A 24,822-nucleotide genomic window follows, 5' to 3' on the forward strand; every position below is an offset into this window, starting at 1 on the left:
CGGGAGGCTGAGGCAGGAGAATGGCGTAAACCCGGGAGGCGGAGCTTGCAGTGAGCTAAGATCCGGCCACTGCAAGACTCTGTCTCAAAAAAAAAAAAAAAAAAAAAAAAAAAAAAAAGGAGGTTAAGGTCCAGTTAATTAACATCCCATAGCAATGACCTTGCCTGTCACACGACCAAGAGCAGCACTATAGCAATGCTACTGACACTCCTCTCTCACCTTTCCACTACTCATAAGGGACACTTCAACAGACTAATGATGTCCAACTCCATCGTGTGGCACTCTTTCCACTTGACAAACACTCGTGCTGTTTCAACTTATTTATTTAAAGATGCATACTCGAAAGCAGAGAAAGGCAGTGTAACCTGTAGTCTATATACTTAAATTAATTTTATCCGTTTCAATTATTCATTACTATAAATCCACCTCAATGAACTGTGAGCTTGAGAAGCCCTACCAATACTTGTAATTTAAAGTCAGTTGAAAGTTCAAAAACAGAAAAATGTCATTCTCAAGCAAAACCCAGTAATTTTCTTTGTTTGACTTACCGAGTATTTAACTTCCAAGTACTCAGATTTTTCTGGAACATCAGGTATCTCAAAAGCATAGTTCTTTTCCACTGGCTGGGTAAGTAGATATTTTAAAAAATCCTTGAGACAAAAACTTTTCACAAACTAACCAGTATTACACATACAATACATGCTCTTGTATTTAATCATCAAGAATTCTTATGGAACACAAAGGTAGATAAAGCCAAAAAGGTACCCTTTCCTCTTTCAATTGGAACTAAAACAATGAGTGTCAAAATGCTAAAAGGACTCATCTTGGACACTACAGAACTCAGAAATATTTGCATTCAAGAGGGGCAATAAAAGATTAAAATTTTTTACAATGTTAATGCATTAAATGATTTGCTACTATTTGATATTAAGCAACTCCATCTTGCTAGAATAATAATTAGCATTATAATTATAGTTTATATTTACTGAGTGTTGGCTATCTGGCAAGGACTGTTGTAATCATCTAATATGAATTAATGAATTTAACCCTTTCGGGAACTGTTGAAATAGGGCCCTATTTCTCAGATGATGAAACAGGCACAAAGAAGTCATTCAGCTGGGCGCGGTGGTTCACACCTGTAATCCCAGCACTTTGGGAGGCTGAGGCGGGCGGATCACTTGAGGTCAGGAATTCAAGACCAGCCTGGCCAACATGGTGAAACCCCATCTTTACTAAAAATACAAAAAAAAAATTAGCCAAGCACTGTGGCATGTGCCTGTAATCCCAGCTACTCAGGAGGCTGAGGCAGGAGAATTGCTTAAACCAGGGAGGTGGAGGTTGCAGTGAGCCAAGATCGCACCACTGCACTCCAGCCTGGGCAACAGAGCAAGACTCCATCAAAAAAAAAAAAAAAAAAAAAAAAAGTCATTTGGCACTTGTCCAAGTTACATGCTACTAAGCAGTAGGGCTAGGACTTAAAGCACAAGCAGTCTGGCCTCAGCACCTATGCTCTTCACCAGTATATCACAATTGCTTCTAGAATTGTAAAGACTTGACCCATCAGCCACAATTCAAAACTCAAATAGTTAATACTGTTAGCTTTATCTTCAGTAACTCAATCCTCCCTGCGATCATTATTAATAGCCAGTATTTTGAGCAGGCTATAGCCCCCACAATTATGGCCAAAGGCATCAATATCTCACTAAAATCAGGACAATTTATCATAACTAGCAAATGAACCAGAGATTTTCATTCTATCAGACTGTATCACAGTCCCTGATTTTTAAAAATAAAACCTTACTTAACTTTCTAACCAAAACATCTTGGCAACAACTAATACAAACGAGATCATAGCAGTTTCTTCTCCACTTGGGAATGAGAGCACAAGACATGTTACAAGCACCAAAGGCAATTAATTTGCTATGGATTATCTTTCTATCCAAACTAATAAACATTATTTTATAAGCAGTTTAAAGAGAAAGAAAAAATATTTTTGCAAATCTAATATACTGTTTTTACATTCATACTTATGAAATTTCCATTCAATAAATTATAGCCGCACAGAAGGCATTTTACACAAAGAAAATATACAATAACTATTTGCTATATCAGAAAATAAACAACAAACAGCTGGAAAAAAAATCCCCAAATACAAACCTTAGACTTGAACTTCATAATTTTATATTTTGTTGCTATTTTCTCATCAAATTCCTCATAAACATCCTTCATTGAAACTGGAGTTCCTGTTTCTTTCCCCGTATTTAGATCAATTTTCTGTTATCCCAGAGAGGGGGACAGAGGGGAAAAAAGTATCTATACATAAATGATCTTCTCAACCACCAAAAAACCACGTCTATATCAATTTTCATCCTCACCCACTTAAACATTTAATAGCAGTCTTACAGGTAAGTTCAAAGATACAAACAGACCCAAAAAATGTACTAAACCAAATGCCCAATTCCTCCCAATGGGATAATAAAAACAAATCAGCAATAAAGATGATCAAGTCTACAAACTGGAAGAATAAGTATTGTAAATCCTGACCAAGAGACTCCACAGTTCAACTGACATGGGGAGGGGCTGAGAGGGAAATGGGGATGTTAAGTCCCAACAAAAAAGGAGAAGCAGACTGAGCATAGTGGCTCACGTCTGTAATCCCAGCACTTTGGGAGGCTGAGGCAGGTGGGTCACTTGAGGTCAGGAGTTTGAGACCAGCCTGACCAACATGGTGAAACCCTGTCTCTACTAAAAATACAAAAATTAGCTCAGCGTGGTGGCGGGCACCAGCTACTCGGGAGGCTGAGGCAGAAAAACTATTTGAACCCAGAAGGCAGAGGTTGCAGTGAGCGACCTCTGGGCGACAGGACTAGGCTCCAACTCAAAAAAAACAAAAAAACAAAACAAAAAAAAAACAAAAAGGAGAAGCAAATAGAATTGAACTTGTTAATAAATGGCAATGGCGGGAATATCACTGCTGTCTATGCAGCAAAACCATGAAAACTGGGCCAAATGCCATGTCACATTTTAGAACCTTATAGTTCCAACCCTGATTATCATGGAAATGAGAAGTGAGGGAAAGAAAGCATTATATACTAAAACTCAGAAGCTTTTATACTCTAACAAGTTGAAAAACTGAGTTCTACTTTAATTTTTCTACTTTTCCCAACCTCTAATAGAATTGCTGACCATCAGTGGTCACTCGGCGAGCAGCAAGAAAGAAGCATCAGGATTGTAGAGAATTTGTAGCCCTACTGAAAGATAGAGAGCTGGCTGCAAAACACAGAATGTGTGGCAGATTCAACTATTGAGAACTAAAAGCTAATCACTAATGTTTACCATTTCACGGGGAAGGAAGTAAAGCGTTCGCTCGATATTTTTCACCATGACACAACAACTCACATGGGTCTCAGCTGATTCAATCCAAACTTTGCCAAACAGAAATACCACACCTGAAATAAGTGAAAATCACAAGAAAAGAAACATTTCAATTTCACCTAATTAAAGGAGCAATATAGAGGCTCACTGAATGTGTCCACACATTTATACCTTCATGGTAACTCATTTTGACAGCAAATATATCCACTTCCCACTCCCCAAGACCAGTTCTTTACTCAGTACTGATGCCATACTACACTAACACAATGGTACAATGTATGACCACTGGCAGGACAGGGGACAGAATGATTCTCTAACTTGGCATAAACACCTTCCCCACAATCAGGATTATACAGATTAAGAGAAAGAAAACAGGCTGAGCATGGTGGCTAATGCCTGTAATCCCAGCACTTTGGAAGGCCAAGGTGGGCAGATCGCTTGAGCTCAGGAGTTTGAGACCAGCCTGGTCAACACAGCAAAACCCTGTCTCAAAAAAAAAAGAGAAACAAACACAAGGATTTTTCAACAAATCTCATAATTAAGCCTCTTGTGAGAACTTACAGATCTGAGAATATACTTATAATGTTTCAGCACTTGTATTTACCTATGAAAACCAATATTCATGTATCAGGATAACTAGTGCATCAGTGTTTTTCTATATGTAAAACTGTGTTTAGGAAAAACATAATTTATCTCATATTTCTTATTCCATATAATAAAAAATATCTCACAATAGGGACTACTATTTCACCTTTTCTACCTCACAGCTACTTAGGACGTCTAACTAGGTAGTGTTTAGAATGTTCCTTTCTATTCTATTTCAGTTTAACAAATGGTTTAGTAACCAAATCAGTAGATGCTCTCCTTTTGAGATCCCTAAGGAATGAATACCATAAAGTAAAACCATGCCTTTTAAGACATCAAATCACTGTTTATGAAAATTGGCCACGAAGAACAGACTGCAAACATTTGTTAGTCAACCCAGGAGATGGTCACTGTGCAAAATCCTGGGCTCCATGAATAATTAGACAGCAGTAATCAACAAAGCCACTCAACACAGCCACTTATCTGAGACACTAAGAAAATTCTGGCACATGCAAAGGCCAATTACCCCAGTTTCAAAGACTACTCATCAGTGACTCCTTTTGTCACACATCCTGGTAGAAATAAGACGATCTAAGAATGTTCATTTCTGCAGATGATTAAAATTCTTTTTTTTAATTATACTTTAAGGTCTAGGGTACATGTGCACAACGCACAGGTTTGTTACATATGTATACATGTGCCATGTTGGTGTGCTGCACCCACAGATGATTAAAATTCCTACAAGAGTTCTGAGACTTTCAGCTTAGGGGGGGAACAGGGAGGGTAGATGGGGAGGGAGAGGGAAGGAAGGAATATGGGAACATTAAAAAAGAAAAAATATCACAGTAACTCAGAAAATTAAAAGTCATCCTCACAACAGTTAAAGATGGAAAAACAAAATGCCATGCAAAGAAAAATAAAGACCCTAATATTGGATTCAAAGATTCAAATAGCTCATTTTACAGTCAAACTAATATCACACTTCATGTAACACATTTGACACTGTTTATGCCTCATTTGCCACAAAAAAGATCACGGTAAACAAAGATTACATTCCCCCCAAAGTTACTAGCTGAAACCAGGTGCAGTCAGGATTATTCAACCTTGAAAAAGTCATAATGAAGACAGGATATCTTCCCATATGCAAAGAGTAAGATTCTTTTCATAATTACGGAGCATTCAGCAACAACTGACTGACTTAGAATCTGTTAGAAAGTGAGAAACAATAACAGGGTATTTTGGAGTGCTTCATTTTTATTAGCAGCATTGATTTCACCAAAGCTCAGTGATCATTACCTGCTATCACAATGAAAGTGTTCAACCCTCTGAGATTAAAGGAGTTTTTTTTAAGCTATCTTATTTAACCCATTGGCATCAATAACAGAGAAAGATGTGCCATAGGAGAGAACACAACTTGAGAAGTACCAGGGAACCAGAACAGCAGAGTGGACTGAGGGTGAGAAGCCCAAGCTTCTACCACTAAAGAGCTATTATATTTTTTTGAGCCTCAGTTTCTTAAGTACATAACTAGACTAGCTGATCTCTGAGGCCTTCTCCAGCACCAGAAATTTCATTCTGCCTTAGCGTTTGCATGACAGATCAATAACAAATTAATATCTCTTTCAATTGCAAAATATTTTCCAATATTGGTTGAAAAAGCCCATCCATGACTATGTTCAGTACCAGGAACTCAACACCACCATATATCATAAACTGGTTGCTTTGCAAATATAGCTGTGCTTCAATGCTTCAATCTTCTAACACTTGTCACTACAGACCAGCACTAGTTGAAATAAATTTCTGTGATGATGGAATTGTTGTTTCTGAGCCATCCAATATGGTAGCTATTAGCCACAGTTGCTATTGAGCACCTGAAATGTGGCTAGTGACCAAGAAAATAAATGTTAATTTGTATTGCATTTTAATTTATTTAAATTTAAAGAGCTACAGGTGGTTGGTGGTTACCACAGTGGACAATGCAGCTCTAGATCCTTACCCTGCAAAACAATACTGTTTACTAAAAGTATCAACCAGTAAACAAAATGTAGAAATAACCAACTCATTTTCACATAAGAAAGAAGGTTGTTGCTTCTTAAGGTTCTAATCCGTGGCAATTGACGCTGACAATATGAAGCTTTATGGGTGTATTTACTTCATGGGGTTGTAGGGGAGTGGGAAACCATTCACTTTTGTGTTACGCATTCTCATACCCCACAAAGTTACAAAGCTTTAAGATGCAAACTCAGTAATAGTAGCAAATACAACATTAGTTTCTGAAATTTTTCACCTGCATCTACAGGACTGTCAGTCACTGTGCAGTTTATTTCAACAACTATTTATTAAACACCTACTATGTGCAAGGCATTGTTGCTGGATGCTGGAAATAAAAGATCCCAGCCCTCCAGGAGCTTACAGGCTTTGTGGCAAAGAAAAACACAGACTCAGATCATTTCAAAATAATAGGACAAATGCTACAGTGGGAAAGGCTATGATGTAGTCACAAGGAGAAAGTGCTCCTAGACCCGTCTGGAAGTTTAGGTAAACTCCCAGGAGATAACATCTGGGCTGAATTTTAAAGAATGAGTCAGATGAGGGCATTCCAATCAGACAAAAAATAATGAGTAAAGGAACACAGGTATAAAGAGTAGCAAAGTATATACAGAGAACTATTTCTAGGGAACAAAATTCATAGACAGCAGGCATCAGAAGCCTTGCTAAGGAGTTTGGACTTTATGTTGTAGGCAGTAGCCACCAAGGATTTTTTTTAATGAGGAAATGACATGGTCAGAATTGCCCTTCTGATCAGTCCCTCTAGCAATGATGTGGAGGACAATAGCTAAGAGATCAATTAGGAGGCTGGTGCAATTGTTTCAGTGGGCAAGAAGGGATTGGGGTAGCAGATATGAGGAGAAAGAGAAGGTAAGTTGTCCATTTTCGGCAGAGAAAACTAACCAGACTTGGAAAGGGAAATGAAGAAGAGCAGGGAACCAAGGATGGCTCCCAGGTTTCTAGTTTTGATGGGACCATTAACCAAGATAGGGAATGAAATACAGCATTAAGCAGATGCAGCAAAACACAGGGAGTAATACTGGGATAGCCAGGCCACTGTGCTGCCCAACTCCAGGTAATACTAGTCACACTGCTGTGCTCCAGGAAGGTCACATGAAAATGGTATTCCCTGAAGTTGTACAATGGGGCAGCCCTGGGTTTCAGCAATGGATGGGAAATCACCTGCTCAGTCTCATGTAATCACACTTGCCAGCCTTCCAACAGAGTAACAAAGTAGTCAAAGACGTGAGGGGATCTAATCAAATCATTTTATCCTGAAGTAGGTTAAAATATCATTTCTAAAATTGATTATATCTTTTCCTAAGAAACTAACACATGGCAGTGTGCTACTCAAGTGGCTCAAGAGTTTATATATATTTGATAAGCAGAAGCATATTAATGCTTCTGACTGTCCCCACCCCTGCCAGAGATCATTAACATTTTTCCAGTTAAACTCAATGCCTGATTATCTCTAAGGTAAATGTGGCCTTCAATTTACTCATACGCTTGCTTTGCTGACATCTAGGTACTCCCTCTCTTTTCACTAGATACAGCCTCCAGGAAACCGCTTTGAAAAATACACTATTTGCATGTACCACAGATCCAAAAAAGGATCTATATAAAGACAACTCTGTTTAAGAGTGCCTGCTGTATTTAACATTAATCCGACAGATCTTGCAATGCACAGTCCCACAATGAAGATGGGCTCAAAGAGCCACAATGAACAGCCTCTGAGCTTTTTGTGAGTCAAGAATTCACAGTATTAGCTCATTAGGATGACCTAAAAATCATCTTTGATTCCTCCTTTCTATCACCTCCCCCATCCAATCCATTAACAAGTTTGTGTCAAAAGACATGTCAAATGCCTTTACTTCTCTCCTCTCCAGCCACCAGGGTCCAAGTAACTAGCAGCCCTTCCCTGGACTGACTGATCTCCAGGGCTTCCACACTTCCCCATTACCACACACCAGCCTATCCCTCCACGTGTGTGTGCACACGTACACACACACCACAGTGCTTATTCTCTACACAAACCATTGCTCCTGTTAAAATGTAAGCCCAATTATGTGACTACCACCCCCTGTACTTAAAACCCTCCAATGCCTCCCCATTGCTCTTAGAAGAGTCAAACTCCTTAGAGGTTTTCAGAGTCCTATATTATCTGGCCTTTGTCTTTATCTCCAGCTTCATTGTATACCAATCTTGTCACTTGATTACTATGCTACAACCACACAGGCCTCTTCCTTCCTCCCTCTAGGCCTTGCTAGTACTGGCTCCTTAAGCTGAAATGCCCTTTTATCAGCTCTGCAAATACCTCAAATCTCAGTCCAGTGGTCATTTCCTCAGACAGCCTCCCCTGGCCATTGCCCAACTAATTTTCTTTACATCATTTATCAATTTATCTCATTTACTGCTAATGTGCCCCCACCCACTGCCACCCTCCTAGAACATAAGCTCCATTATAGTGCAGGGAATTTGTCCAGCTTATTCATCCCATCTCAGTGCCTAGTACACAATAGGCATTGAAATTTGCTGAGATTTCAATGCCTTTTGCTGAGGCAAAGAAACACACAAATTAATGACTGATTCCCTTTAAATTAAAGTGCATTCCTGTAACTTCAGATACATCAATAGTGAACTACAAACACACATTCCAAAACCATATGTAACTGATGTTTGGAATAAGCATCTTTAAGGATTATTCACACCATAGCTCCTCTCCATCAGGGTGGCGCATTCACTTTACAATGAATGAGTGTCACTCTCTTACAATACATGTTAAGTGAGGGCAGGGCCTGACCTGAGCTAATTACAACCACTCAAGTATTTAAGGGACAAAGGAAAAAAAAAAAAACAGAAATAAATTGATTAAATAAAAAGACAACACAAAAAGAAACAAAAAATAAAATATTTAAGGGAAAGGTCCTACTCTGAGTTAAAGGCATACAGTTAACCTTATATATGATTACCTGGTTGGTTGTACTGATCTTCATAAGCATCCAACCAATAAAAGTGGAATACTTGTTCCTCATCTGCCCCTTTTACCAATGGGAGTTGACTGGAATCCACTTGAACTTCTTGCACTGAGAAACTGCTATCACCATCTTGATCAATGTCCCAACAAGAGACATCTGGGAGAAATCTTCCTCTGCAGAAATCACATTTTCAAAAACCTTTCAAAATCCAACAGAAAAATTGTAGTCCTATTTGCCAGAAAAGTCATAAAATGCTCTTACAAGTAGGACATGGTCCCTTTCCCAGAATCCGCCTCTTGTTTCACTTCCTCTGCTGGCTCACTCTCTTGGTCCCAAGCCTTGGCAGCCATAGGCTCCAGGTCCACCTCTTCGGTTTCCATGGGCTCATCAAAGTCACCATCTTCAAACTCCATTGCCCCTGACTCCTGCTCTTCTTCTGTACTCTCGACCTGTATAGGCTCGCCTGTAGGCATCATCACACATTCTTATCATGTGCTAGTGCCATGACACAAAGGCACACAAAGGTGCACAAAGGCTTATCCAACACTAAAATAGCAGCCTGTCCCTTTTCTATACTGTTTGCATTTCTCTTTAATCTCCAAATTGGGTTTTTTAACTTTTACTGAAATTTTTATGAATTCAAATCTTCACATTTAAACTTGCCATCACAACACCTTCAAAATTTCTTCTACCTCCTCCATCATGGGGCCTCCATCTTTGACAGAAACCACTCAACACTCTTGCAATTCTTGCCTGACATCACACTTACCAGCAAATTCAGCACGTTTAAGAGGAACAGGAGTTAATGGAGGCTCCTTTCTGGAGACAGGGGAAGCAATTTTTCCTGAAGGAACTGCCTGTAAACGTTTTTAAATATTTAGTCAGTTAGACCTACATACTAAAAATATGCAACTGTCCTACCCTGACCAAAGATAATGACAGTTCCCTTTTATAAAAAGATTTTATGTATTATTAATGTAACAGCTTCAATTATTTTACTGTTACCTAGGTTTACAAAAAAATACTTGCTTCTGGGAGGAAAATTATTGCATTTACCACAGTTGTAATACCTATAATAAACACACACTAGTTACTGCAAATTTACTATGAAAAAGGCAGGCACATGCTATTTTTGAAATACATGAAACTATAAATTGAATGGGAGTCCTAATTTAAAACAAAAATCAAAAACAAATTTAAAGGTATTTCCCTCATATAGAAAAGCAACAAAATAAGCTTAAAGCAATCCTATAAATCAAGATTGAAGGTATCTCTACACACTTTACCGTGGAGGTGTGCACAGAAAAAGGATTCGGTGAAGCTCCAATGGATCTTTTCTTCTTCAGTATCGTTACAGGTGGTGGAGTTATTTGAGGTGTCTAAAAGGAAACGTAAGACATATTCACTGCCATGCTTGGTTTACCACAGACAGAAAAAGTATACTTCTTCACTCATTGAAGCCCAATAAGCAAAGCTTTCTTTTCTTTACCTTCCCCCTCCCCACTCCCATCTATGTGCATGTACTGTGGTTACTATAGCAACGATACTATAGAAATCACAAGAAAACTAAAATAGATATTAAATCTACCCCTCCCCAATTTTTTCTTTTTAAAATTTAGCATACTTTCACTTACCCTTTGAGAATATTACATTTAAAAATTATCAAGACAGAACTACATGGTGGTGTTGTTGAGCCATTTTAATTAATGGTCACTTCAAAAGAAGTACACTTCTAAATAAGAGCTTAGTCTTTATGGAAAATGGCCAAATTTCAAATTCACGATGCAGCTAATCCTGTTTGAGTTCTATCAGGGATAGTTCACTTACTCTTCCTTCATTCCCACTCAGAATTCAAGACAAGGCTCTTATACCTGATTGTGCAGATTGACAGGCTTCAATCTATTTAGGGAACATACACCACAGCAACTGAACACAGCAGTGAGCACTCACAGAACTGACTCCTGGGTATATTCCTACTACTTCAAACACACACCCACACATCCCTATCTACATAATCACACAGCTCTAACACCTGGAAATACTCACCTAAAATGGTGGGATAAAACCAACCTGAAGGGGGTTTCTTTGTATTTTGGTGGGGGTTTTTTGTTGGTGTCCTTACGTTTTTAAAAATTCTGGCAACAGGCCAGTGCGGTGGCTCACGCCTGTAATCCCAGCACTTTGAGAGGCCAAGACAGGCAGATCACGAAGTAAGGAGTTCGAGACCAGCCTGGCCAACATAGTGAAACCCAGTCTCCACTAAAAATACAAAATATTAGCTGGGCATGGTGGCAGGTGCCTATAATCCTAGCTACTGGGGAGGCTGAGGCAGGAGAATCAGGGAAGCAGAACCCGGGAATCGGAGGTTGCAAGCCAAGATCACACCACTGCACACCAGCCTGGGCGACAGTGCGAGACTCCATCTCAAAAAAAAAAAAAAAAATTCTGGCAATACTCTGTTTTGTATAATTACTAGAGTGTTTCTTCAGTCTACATCCCCTGCATATTTTACAACTCCTGGCGATTCATTTACCTCAGTGTTAAGATCCTGTAGAATGTCACCTAGCAGATCATCCTTGGACAAGTCTACAGCTTTCTGGAAATGATAAAGAAAGGTAACATGAGAAAGCCTTGCACTTAAATTTCTCACCAAAACTACACACATGTGTACGAAAGGAAGAACCTAGCCAGTTAGTCCTTGCCTCTTCATTCCTCACTCTGAGTGTTCATCTACATTCACAGATTTTAACAACCACCTGTCTATATATCATTCCTACATCTATAGCTCCCGTTCTCTACTTTCACCCTTATTCCATGATCTTCCTGCTACTCACTAAAATTAAACACACTCTCAATTCAGCTTTTCTGCTCAATTTTCTTTTCCATTTCCCAAGTTCCAATCACTGAGATGCCTTAATTCACTTAGAAATCTACATCCAACTTAGTGAGTGAAATTGGAAAAATGTTACTCAAATATATACAGAGCACCTATTATCTGTATAATCAAATACTAAATTCACCTCACAAAGGAAAATACAAAAGATAAGGAAACCATGAAACTCACATCTGCAGTTTTCTTTCCAGCACAAGCAATGAACATTGACTTGATATTGTTCGGTTTTGTCACTGCGGGCTTCTTTACATTCCTCTTGTCTTTGTTGCGTGCTTTACCATCTTTTCCTATTGGAATATGAATTATTTAGAAACATGCATCAGCAAAAATCAAAATGGAAAACTAAAAGCCTAGTCACTTGATCTCTATCGGGAAGAAAAATGTTAAGAATTAAAAATACATCACGCCTGTAATCCCAGCACTTTGGGACACCGAGGCGGGCGGATCACGAGATCAGGAGATCGAGACCATCCTGACTAACACGGTGAAAACCCATCTCTACTAAAAAAAAACAAAAAAAAATTAGCTGGGCGTGGTGGCAGGCACCTGTAGTCCCAGCTACTCGGGAGGCTGAGGCAGGAGAATGGCGTGAACCCGGAAGGTGGAGCTTGCAGTGAGCTGAGATCGCACCACTGCACTCTGGCCTGGGTGACACAGAGAGACTCCGTCTCAAAAAAAATAAAAAAAAAAAACATACAAAACTATGAGATTTTATACAAGATATGTAGGAAAAAATATTTTAAATGAGTTTAATTCAAGAAAACTTGGGCTAAATGCTTTTATAGAAACTAATGAAATACCAGTTAAATATTAGCACAACTTAAGTGTGACTGCTTAATTGCTATTGTTAATATGAATAAAAAGCTTTTTTAAAAAGTGAGAATTTGGGGTTGTTTTCCCCACAGAAATAAAAAGATAAAGCTAATCTTGAACCAAGAAATTAGCCTAGTAGCCTTCATGAGATCATCTCTTTAGCGGTATACTGAATCTGATAGGAAAAAATTTAACTATGAAGAAATGGGATTACCAATTACGACATGGTGGCATCCTAATTTCTATTTTATGAGAAACAGCAACCAGAAACACAGTATGTCATATCAACACTAAACAGCACAGAGACATCTATCTGCTCATTAAAGAAGAATTTTTGCCGGCCGGGTGCAGTGGCTCACACCTGTAATCCCAACACTTTAAAAGACCAAGGCGGGCAGATCAGGAAATCCATACCATCCTGGTCAATATGGTGAAACCCCGTCTCTACTAAAATACAAAAAATTAGCCAGGCGTGGTGCGGCGTGCCTGTAGTCCCAGCTACTCGAGAGGCTGAGGCAGGGAAATCACTTGAACCCGGGAGGTGAGATTGCAGTGAGCCAGAATCACACCACTGCACTCCAGCCTGGCAACAGAGCAAGACTCCATCTCAAAAAAACAAACAAACAAAACTTTTGCCATATGTTTTCTCTTACGGCCATGTGTAAATCACCTACAAACTTCTCTAATACCGTCGATTTTACTCTCACTTTCTGATTCATCCCACAATAGTCTTGATCTCAAAACAAGCTGACAATGAATAATTGAAAGAATGTGGTGGGCCAGGCACGGTGGCTCACACCTGTAATCCCAGCACTTTGGGAGGCCGAGGCAGGCAGATCACGAGGTCAGGAGATCAAGACCAGCCTGACCAACATGCTGAAACCCTGTCTCTACTAAAAGTACAAAAATTAGCCAGGGATGGTGGCGTGTGCCTGTAATCCCAGCTACTCAGAAGGCTGAGGCAGGAGAATCGCTTGAACCTGTGAGGCAGAGGTTGCAGTGGGCCAAGATCACGCCATTGCACTCCGGCGCTCCAGCCTGGGTGACAGAGCAAGACTCCATCTCAAAATAAAAAATAAAAAATAAAAAAAAAGAATGTGGTAATGGCATACAAATAGACCAAATGAAACAGAACATAAAGTCCAGAATAAGACCCAATTACTTATGGAAATTTAATATATAATGAAGGTGGCATCCCGTATCACTAAGGAAAAGATGGACTTTATTAAGTAGTGTTGGCTAGCCATTTGTAAAGAAGTAAACCAGTATAAATACCAAATGGATCACAAACCAAAATTTTTAAAAATGAAACTTTACAAAAACCTTTTAAAAAGCAATTCCTTTGCAATCTGGGTGCAGTGAAACTCTTTCTATGACTCGGAATCCACTTGCAAGAAAAAAAATGATAAATTCAATTACACCAGAATTGGTGTAAAAAGAAAAACCAAGAAAAAAGAAAACCAAGTTAAACAAAAATGAATAAAAATTTTTGTAATATGTATCACAGATAAAGGACCAATTTTCCTGACAAAGAACTTTTAAAAAATTAAAAGATAAAAAGCCCAAAAGGAAAGCAGGCAGTAAACACAAACATATATAAATAGTTATGTTTTATGAAAAGATGATCAATTTCATATGTAAAAGAAATGCAGATGAGGCTAGGCACGGTGGTTCACACCTGTAATCCCAACACTTTGGGAGGCCACGAGGCAGGCGGATCACGAGGTCAGGAGTTCAAGACCAGCCTGGCCAACATAGTGAAACCCCATCTCTACTAAAAATACAAAAAGTGGCCAAGCATGGTGGCACACACCTGTAGTCACAGCTACTTGGGAGGCTGAGTCAGGAGAATTGCTTGAACCCAGGTGGTGGAGATTGCAGTGACCTGAGACCGTACCACTGTACTCCTGCCTGGGTGACAAAGTGAGACTCATTCTCAAAAAAAAAAAAAAAAAAAAGCAAATGAAAACCACACTGAAATGCCACTTCTCACATATCAGAGTGGCAAAAATTCAAAAGCTTGAAAACACTCTGTTAGTAAGGCTGTGGGGAAACAGACATTCATACATTGTTCATGAAAGTGTAAAATGGGATAAGTCCTATGAAGAATTAGGCAATAGCTAATAAAATTTTATGTGTAGTGGGCCAGGCGTCGTGGCTCACACCTGTAATCCCAGCACTATGGGAGGCCGAGGCGGGTGGATCACCTCAGGACAGGAGTTTGAGACCAGCCTGGCAAACATGGTGAAACCCCATCTCTACTAAAAATGCAAAAATTAACTGGGTGTTGTGGCGGGCACCTGTAATCTCAGCTACTCAGGAGGCTGAGGCAGAAGAATCACTTGAACCCAGGAGGCAGAGGTTGCAGCAAGCCGAGATTGCGACATCGTACTCCAGCTTAGGCACAAGAGCAAAACTCCATCTCAAAAAAAAAAAATTATGTGAAGCTACTCTTTGAGCCAGCAATCCCACTTCTGGGAATTTTTTCTGAGGAAAACACCATATGCACAGAGTTATTGGATGTGGCATTATAATAGCAAATTACTCAAAATAATCTAAATGTCCTTCCAAGGAAACCATTGAATAAACTATGGTGCAATCCCTATCATGGAATACTATGCAGCTACATAGAAATAAATAATTAAAAACAAGCTCTCTATGTTCTAATATGGGGTGATTTTCAAGACATCTTGCTACGTGAAAAAAGCAAAGTACAAAACCCCTATAACATTATCTTTTGTTTAAGAAAGAGAAGGGGCTGGACACCATGGCTCATGCCTGTAATCCCAACACTTTCTGAGGGCAAAGTGGGCAGACTGCTTGAGCCCAGGAGTTTGAGACCAGCCTGGGTAACATGGCGAAACTCTGTCTCTACTAAAAATTCCAAAAATTAGCCGAGCATGGGAGGACGCGCCTGTCGTCCTGGCTACTCGGGACACTAAGGTAGGAGGATAGCTTAAGCCCAGGAGGCAGAGGCTGCAGTAAGCTGAGATCACACCACTGCACTCCATCCTGAAGGGTAGAGAAAGAATCTGTCTCAAAAAAAAAGAAAGAAAAGGAAATAAAAATATATATACACACCAGCGCGGTGGCTCACACCTGTAATTCCAGCACTTTGGGAGACTGAGGCGGGCAGATCACGAGGTCAGGAGTTCGAGACCAGCCTAACCAACAAGGTGAAACCACGTTTCTACTAAAGTACAAAAATTAGCCAGGCATGGTGGTGCATGCCTGTAATCCCAGCTACTCGGGAGGGTGAGGCAGGAGAATCACTTGAACCCGGGAGGCAGAGGTTGCAGTGAGCCAAGAAGGGACCACTGTACTTCAGCCTGGGTGACAGAGTGAGACTCCATCTCAAAAAAAATAAAAATAAAAAAAATAAAACAAGAACAACATACACAATTTCACTCCTGGATTAGTACCCTAAAAAATTGAAAGCAGGCATTCAAACAAAAACTAGTACACAAATGTTCATAGTAGCACTACGTACAATAGCCAAAAGGTAGAAACAATCCAAATGTCCATCAACTAATGAATAAACAAAACGTAGCACATCCACACAGAATATTATTCAGCAATAAAAAGGAATGAAGTACTGATACATGCTATAACGTACTTGAAAATCTTCTAAGTCAAAGAAGCCAGACACAAAAGATCAAATATTGCATGATTCATTTATATGAAATATAAAATGTCCAGAATACGCAAATCCATAAAGATAGAAAGCAGATTAATGGTTGTCAGGCTCTGGGGGAAGAGAGATTGGGGAGTGACTGCTAATGGATATGGGGCTTCCATTTTGGATGATGAAAATGTTCTGGAACAAGATGATGGTGATGGTTGCAAACACTGTGAATATACTAAATGTCACTCGTGGTAAATTTTATGTTACGCGTATTTTACCATAGTTAAAAAAAAAAGTATTTCCATGGGCCTAATATTGTGAAAAGGTTTGTAGGACATTTGTGAAAAATGTGAGACAGGAGATCTGTATCATCTGGAGTACTTTGAAAACAGAATATAATAGTCAAAATGTTTAGTATATAAAATTCAGGTCTTGACAGTGTATGAACAGAGGAGGTCAACAGAGGTTTGAATAGCAAGGAAGGCTTCATGAGAGGGCTTTAATCTCACCACTGTAGGTTAGTAGGATTTAGACAGAAGGATGAAAAGATGAATACAAGTAAACATTTGAGGTGGAATTCTTCCACAGTTTAGTGTTTCTGTTTTGTTTTATTGCATTTTCCTGCTGAATTTTCTGCATTGGGACTTGGTTGATATTTTTCTCTGTGGTTTTGTTTTGTTTTATTTTTTCCTGTTACCCAGGCTGGAGTGCAGTAGCATGATCTTGGCTCACTGCAACTTCTGCCTCCCGGGTTGAAGAGATCAAGAGATTCTCCTGCCTCAGCCTCCCAAGTAGCTGGGATTACAGATGCCCACGACCACGTCCGACTAATTTTTCTATTTTTAGTTGAGACGGGGTTTCACTATGTTGGCCAGGCTGGTCGTGAACTCCTGACTTCAGGTGATCTGCCCCACCTCAGCCTCCCAAAGTGCTGGGATTACAGGCGTGAGCCGCCACACCCGGCCATTTTTCTGTTTGAAAACATGCCAGGAATTAGATCCACACCATAAAGCTTTGACTTTTTACTTCTAAGCAAAACTCAGTAATTTCTTGTAAGTCTTTAAAGTGCATTGCAGAAATCCATTTTCCTTCCTAGGATCTTGTGACCTTTACTGGGCTCCTAGAAAGGGACACTGAAACAGTGGGGACTTGTGGGTGAATGGTGGTGGCAAAGCACGAAAGAATAATTTCTAAGACTAGCTCTTTTCCGGATCAAATCATTCTCTTCACTAACGTATTACTCGGAAGAGATAATATGATGACTATGGAAACACAGAGATGGATTGTTTATTCAACAAAACTACATACTTACTTTGAGTCCACTACTGTGATTAGCACTGAGATTACCAGGACATGAGTCCTTTCTTTGAGAAGCTCACTGTCCAGTCCAACCTCCTAATTTACAGCTGACAAAAACTCAAGTCCAGATAGGTAATGGGATTAGTTCAAGATGACACAGACAATTAACAACAGAACCATAACTCTAACATAGGCCTCCTCAGTTCAGGGAAATGAAAGTGGCACATGAACTCATTCTCTTCTTCATGGACTCACACAAACTAGAAATACACTATTAGCCACACTGCTACCAAATGGTACCAGTGTAGAAAATTTCCACATTATACAGGTTGGCAGAACCAGGAAGATGGTTCACATATTCTAATTTAACTAATAAATGAATGAAGAATAAAGAACATCACACATAGAAAAAATACACATATGCTTATTTTTTGTAATAAACCAGAAACTAATAAAAAAGTTACTGATTTTCATTTTTAAAACATATAAATGTTTTACAATATTCAGAAGTAAAATTAAAAGGATTTTTTAAAACTGAAATTTGAATATAAACAAAAAATGAACCTATGTAGTAAATTAATACAACACACACTAAAGAATTACTTTACATAGCTTCTAAACACAATAGTCTGACTACAGACCCTTAGGATATATACCAAGAACAAATAAAACTGTAGAGAAATCATAAACTTTACTTAGAAAGGTTGTTAGTACAGATAATGATTTAGTGATTCTGACATTATTTTGTGTATATTTTAGAAGACATGGGTTTTCATTGAGGGTGAAGGCAGATACAAATATAGAATTGGGAAGATAAAGAACCCAGTGATGTTAGATTTCAACCAATCAAATATATCCGTATGAACTCATGACATATATAATTTCCTTGTTCTGCTCACTGAAAGGGCCTAGAAGTCATTACACTCCAACAGCAATGAGCACATCCATCTCCCATATCTGGACACCATTCCCCACTAAAAGGAACCAGGATTCTTGGGAGAAATGGTTGGTTCCACGTCTAGGGCGGGAAGAATACAAGCTAAACCTGGAACATCTTATCCTCTTAGCCCAGAGAGCAAGGAAATGCTCAGACTGATGGAGCCATGTCAAAAGAACACAGGAGGTGGCTTAAAGGGGCTCTTACCAGCCAAATCTGGGATAATTTGAACATAAAAAGGAAAAATGATAATAATTGCTGCTGAATTATAACAGTAAATCTTTCAGAAATACATGAGTCTGAAGCAATAATTTTTAAAAGAAGGGAAAGGATCAACAATAGATGCTAAAAGCACTGGGTAAAAATTCATGGGGAAATGGAATATACACATGGTCTCAAATTATCACCCCCTATTTTGCATTAATTACAAAAGGGAGGAAAGTAGCTTTACAAGGAAGAAATCTGACAAATATCATCTTAACCAAAAGATCAAACTTAGTATCAACAATAATGGTACAAGTGACATCATATGCCCCTGATATGAACGATTGGAAGGACAGAATTTTATATTGTAGGTCTTAACAAAAACAAAGCATTTACTTATAAATATTTATTGTTGCCAAAATATTTAACCCAAATCTAAGCACAACGAAGCAGTCAGGTAAAACTCAGATTGTGGGACATTCAACAAAACAAACAGCCTGGTCCCTTTAAAAATCAATGTCATGAAAGACAAAAAGAGGCCAGGGCGGCAGGGGGGAGGGGGGCGGGTGTTGCCGTTCTACATTAAAAAAAGACTATAGAGACATGAAAACTAAAATGGATTCTGCATTTTTTTAAAATAGCTTTAAAAGATACTATTGGGCTAATTGGGAAACTTTTAATATAGACAATATATTAGATATCTTGATAATGTTATTGTGGTTAAGTAGTCAAGTATCCTTACTCTTAGGAGGTCACTGCTGAAGTTCAAAAAGTCCACTGAGCAAAAAGTCTCTGTGTACGTGGTTGGAAGGAGAGAGAAAACTAAGGTGCAAAATGTTATTCTGCAAATGAGGATTCAGACAGTAAAGGGCAAGACAGCACAGATGTTAGGCTTTTGGTCACATATTCTTTTGTTACATATTCGTCGCATTTTTTATTTTTAAAATACTGCTTAAAAATGTAAAAACTATTCTCAGCTCGAGAGTCACACAAAAACAGGCATGATTTCCATTTGGGGTAACAAAAATGTTCTAAAATTGATTGTGGTGATGGCTGCACAACTCTGTGATTATATTAAAAGTCACTGAATTGTATACTTTAAATATGCGAATTGTATGGTATGTGAACTATATATCTCAATAAAACTTTTTGTCAAAAACTGGTTGTGAGAGGGCCACAGTTTGCTGACCCCAATCTACCACTTGGTAGTAGAAGACTAATTAACAAACTAAACAAAAAAAATATACTGAAGAGAATTTTCAGTATCCTCATTTTACAGGAACTAAATCAGGCTTGTTTACTCAAAAAAAATTGCCAATGATTGTACAGCTAAGACAATCTGACACATTCATCCATATTATTTTAAATTTCAATTAGACAAAGCAAGCTATTACTGTAGTTCTAAACCTTGTTATTGTGCTATACAACTGGCAAAGAGCTAAAATTCTAAGTACATCACTTCAGTAGGAATTAAAAGAGATCAATTACTGTTGCAGCCCTCAAAATCAGCAAGTTTTAAATGACCATAGGATTGAAAACTTTAAAACAAGTAAAGACCACACTACTTGGATAATAGAGACATGAAACTTCATTTCCTGGTATTGTTACTGCTTTTTATCTTTAATTTTCCACATAACCATACTTCTTTTCATATTAGAACATATTCTATACCTAATAACAATGGTAGTTAGGTCCTTCTCTCAAACGTAAACTATCAGAGTATCAAGTCATCTCTAATTTTAGAGAACTCTTTAAATCTCAAAACATCCTGGAAAACAAAAAGTAGGTACCTTTCTCACCAGCATCAAGGGCATCATCTTCAAGGTCATCATCAAAAATCTCTCGGCCATCTTCCACATAACCAATACCATCTGCAGGGACAAAATTTAATACTGGGATCAAATTTCTAAAAGTGGCCAATAATATTTTAGCCATGACCAAAAAAACCTTTTATACCTGCTCAGATGTTTTCCTGGTCTGTGCTATTTTTAAGTGCAGCAGAATTCTGTTCACACAGGTGTCAGACAATGCACAGCATCCACACAGCAGGTGTGGAGTCAAAACCAAATGATATATATTATACCTAGCTAGGTGACCTCAGGAAACGATTTGGCCCATAGGATCAAAGTCTGCCACAATAGGATGCTTTACAGCAGTTTTACTCTACCAGAAGAATAAAAAGAATCAAGATTACCACAAGTCCAGAGAGAGATATCCCAGTCTACAAGGGAAAACTGGCAATATAGCTGAATCCAATTACAGAATTAGAAACATAAATAGTCACAGGCACAATCTACATGCTCCCTGTGGTCAGCATTCACATGGCCATGAAGTCAGACTCTACCAGTGAGAACCAATGAGCTTTCAGAAGGGGCACAGGACATTAGGACAAGACTTTGTATGGTGCTTTCTCCTGATCAAGTTAATTTTCATACCTAGAACCTCATATATGCCTCACAACAACTCTGGGAGAAGGTAGTTTTCTTATCCCCATGTTACAGATAAAGAATCCGAGGCGCAAAGACATTAAGTGACTTGTCCAAGGTCATAGAATTGGAAAGTAGGAACGATGGATCCTGAACCTGCATTCCTTAATTCCAAGCGCTGTGCATGGGCCCCACAGACAAGGGGCTCCTCCCAATTCTTACACAGCCATTACCTGGAGGATTTATACTACATCCTGAGGTATGTGCCTAGATTCTCCAAAATATCCCCAAATAAACGTCCTGCTGTTCTGCTTCCTCATCCTCAAATAATTAAAGGAAAATCCAAACCAAAGGTAAAATCCTAACAGTGCCTTACATTTGCCCAGGCAAAGCAGCAACTCCACCACATGAGTGCGAATCTACAAGCAGCAACTAACACAGCGCCTAGGAAGCAACATCCCCGCCCCCAACCCCCGCCCCACCTACCATCATCCACAATCCAGTCATCATCCTGGCGTGCCTGAACCAGCTTCGAATACTGTTCTTCATCAACTTCTTCATAAACACCTGTGAAGTCCTCGACCTACCATTATACAAGTTTCAGAAAAAAAGCTTCAAATAGAGTGAAAGTGTTAAACAATTCTGATGAAAAAATTGTCAAATTGAAACTGGAATGGCAGCCTGAAGGAGTAGCTGCAACCAAATCATGAGTTCTGACATTCAACACCACTACAGGGTTTTCCTTAAATAGACATCAATTAACTTAGTATTCCTTTTAGGTGGGTGTTAACATAAGATATTAAATGATTCCATTAGCATAATACACTTGTCATACCATCAATTACTCATCTATTTCATAAAAAACAAACTGAATTATAGCCAATTCTTCATTAGCTGCTTTGGGGATTATTCACTTGTAATTTCTAGACTAGTTTCTCCTACACTTAGCAAACCTGTAAGGCATGCCACTTCCCTCTCCACTAGCTAATGTACGCTCTGCAAATAGACGATAATTTTCATGCTTGTTCAACCAAACAAATATAATTCAAAAGGAAAATCTTCCTCGTCCATCCGCCTCCAAAAATTAGCAAAACAAACATATTGTATATTCTACAGGCAAACCAGAAATAGCTTTTGAGTGACCCTGTTTGTATTACCACTGACACCCCACCGTTCTCAGGTCTTGAAACCGCACAAGGACTTAAATGCTGAGCTATTTGAAAGACAAGTTCAGAGAGTGGCAGGTCCTCCAATCACATTGGCTGCCTGACTGCAAAAGGGTCAGAACACCATGAGCTACTGGTATGAGTAAATCAGACAACCTCTGTACAGCTAAAGCAACAAATGAAAGATACACACCACTGCTGCTGCTGCTGCCCATGGGGACAGGCCAGTGACTTTGCAGATGAGACTCTGGTGGGCTGGTTTGCAAAATCTCATAGATACTTATTAAAAATTACCAAAGGCTGGGCACGGTGGCTCACGCCTGTAATCCCAGCACTTTGGGAGGCCCACGTGGGTGGATCACCTGAGGTCAGGAGTTCAAGGCCAGCCTGGCCAACACAGTGAAACTCCATCTCTACTAAAAATACAAAAATTAGCAGGCGTGGTGGCACATATCTGTAGTCCCAGCTACTCAGGAGGCTGAGGAAGGAGAATCGCTTGAACCCGGGAGGCAGAGGTTGCAGTAATGCAGTGAGCTGAGATCATGCCACTGCACTCCAGCCTGGGTAACAGACCGAGTCTCCGTCTCAAAAAAAAAAAAAAAAAAAAAAAAGACCCGATTCTTGGCCAGGTGCAGTGGCTCATGCCTGTAATCCCAGCACTTTGGGAGGCCAAGGCGAGCAGATCACTTGAGGTCAGGAGTTCGAGACCAGCCTGGCCAACGTGGTGAAACCCCATCTCTACTAAAAATACAAAAATTAGCCGGACATGGTGGTGGGCACCTGCAATCCCAGTTACTCGGGAGGCTGAGACAAGAGAATCACTTGAGCCTGGGAGGTGGAGGTTGCAGTGAGCAAAGAACGTGCCACTGCACTCCAGCCTGGGTGAGAGAGCGAGATTTAAAAAAAAATTCTCCCTTTCTCTCAAGAGTTCTACCTCAGCCGGGTGTGGTGGCTCACGCCTGTAATCCTAGCACTTTGGGGGGCCAAGGCAGGGGGATCACTTGAAGTCAGGAGTTCCAGGCCAGCCTGACCAACATGGTTGAGACCCGGTCTCTACTAAAAATACAAAAATTAGCCAAGCGCGGCGGCGGGTTCCTATAATCCCAGCTACTTGGGAGGCTGAAGCAGGATAATCGCTTGAACCTGGGAAGTGGAGGTTGCAGTGAGCCAAGATAGCGCCATCGCACTCTAGCCAAGAGTGCGCCATCGCATTTGCTCTGGGCAACAAGAGCAAAACTCCACCTCAAAAAAAAGAGTTCTACCTTTCTCAAATGGAGTATGGGAGAAACAATTCCATCTGAAGAGTTAATACTCTAGGAAAAAACTTGGACAGAGCTTTTAGAATCTGATGGCCAGAGATGACTGGATTTCTGCCACACCTATAAGGCTTATAATAATTACAGGATTTGGCTGAGTTTTCACCTCCTTTCAGTCTACTCTACAGGAATCACTGGCAAATACTGATTTGGTAACAGAAACAACCTGCCTTACCAAATTAAGTTTTTAACAACACAGATGCAAAATAGTCCAATTAATATTACTATACCGACCAACTTTCTTTTTCAGGGTTGGAGGGGAACTGGCGTGATTATTTTTGTTGGTTGAAGACAGACTGTCTCTTATTTAAGTGATTCACTATATTATCAAGGAGATACCAGAAAACTATTTTTAAATATCATTTTGAGTAAAAAGTCATTTTGACTCAATCTTTAAAAACAACATTACTACTGCTCAGCATGAACTCTTAAGAGCCATACAATTAACATCACAGTGTTAAAGGGAAATCAGCCACATTGTGCCAACATCTGAAATGCCCCATGGAACTCCTTTATACAAGTACCTACATTAAAAATGTTTTATTCCTGGGCTCAGTGTGGTGGTTCACGCCTGTAATCCCAGCACTTTGGGAGGCCGAGGCAGGTGGATCATTTGAGGTCAAGAGTTTAACCCCGTCCCTCCTAAAAATACAAAAATTAGCCACCCATGGTGGTGACGCCTGTAATCCCAGCTATTTGGCAGGCTGAAGCAGGAGAATCGCTTGAACCTGGGAGGTGGAAGTTGCAGTGAACCAAGATCATGTTATTGCACTCCAGCCTGGGCAACAGAGCGAGACTGTGTCTCAAAAAAAAAAAAAATGCTTTATTTCTGTTTTACTGAAATCCTTTGATCAACCTTTTATGATCTGGTTGCCTCACTTAACTTGAACAAATGGTGACAAATGGCAAATATTCTCTTATTTGATTAACTGGTTAAACATTCATATCCTGAGCCAGACTGCCTGGGTTCAAAAAAGGATCTGCCACTGTGACCTCATTAAACTTTCCGTACCTCAGATATCTCACCTGCAAAATGTTATTAATCATAGTATCTAATTTCATTTGGTTATTGAAAATATTAAATGAATAAACACATTGGTAAATGCACTTAGAATAATATGTTAGTTCAAAAAGTTATGGTTGTTATTTTCTAGTACTG

At 39.4% G+C, this 24,822-nt stretch overlaps 1 protein-coding gene across 1 annotated transcript in view; it reads right to left on the reverse strand.

Moving 5' to 3' along the window:
• The window catches only part of POLA1 (DNA polymerase alpha 1, catalytic subunit), a 305,080-nt gene that overhangs the window by 273,974 nt on the left and 6,284 nt on the right, over positions 1-24,822 (reverse strand). The window contains 11 exon segments of the mRNA XM_073013830.1: positions 549-623; positions 2,158-2,274; positions 3,337-3,449; positions 8,979-9,157; positions 9,246-9,447; positions 9,754-9,841; positions 10,271-10,363; positions 11,518-11,580; positions 12,049-12,164; positions 20,546-20,626; positions 21,668-21,764. Coding sequence (XP_072869931.1) covers positions 549-623; positions 2,158-2,274; positions 3,337-3,449; positions 8,979-9,157; positions 9,246-9,447; positions 9,754-9,841; positions 10,271-10,363; positions 11,518-11,580; positions 12,049-12,164; positions 20,546-20,626; positions 21,668-21,764 — 1,224 coding nt within the window.

This window comes from Chlorocebus sabaeus, chromosome X (assembly GCF_047675955.1).
Source record: "Chlorocebus sabaeus isolate Y175 chromosome X, mChlSab1.0.hap1, whole genome shotgun sequence".
Classification (NCBI taxonomy): Eukaryota; Metazoa; Chordata; class Mammalia; order Primates; family Cercopithecidae; genus Chlorocebus; species Chlorocebus sabaeus.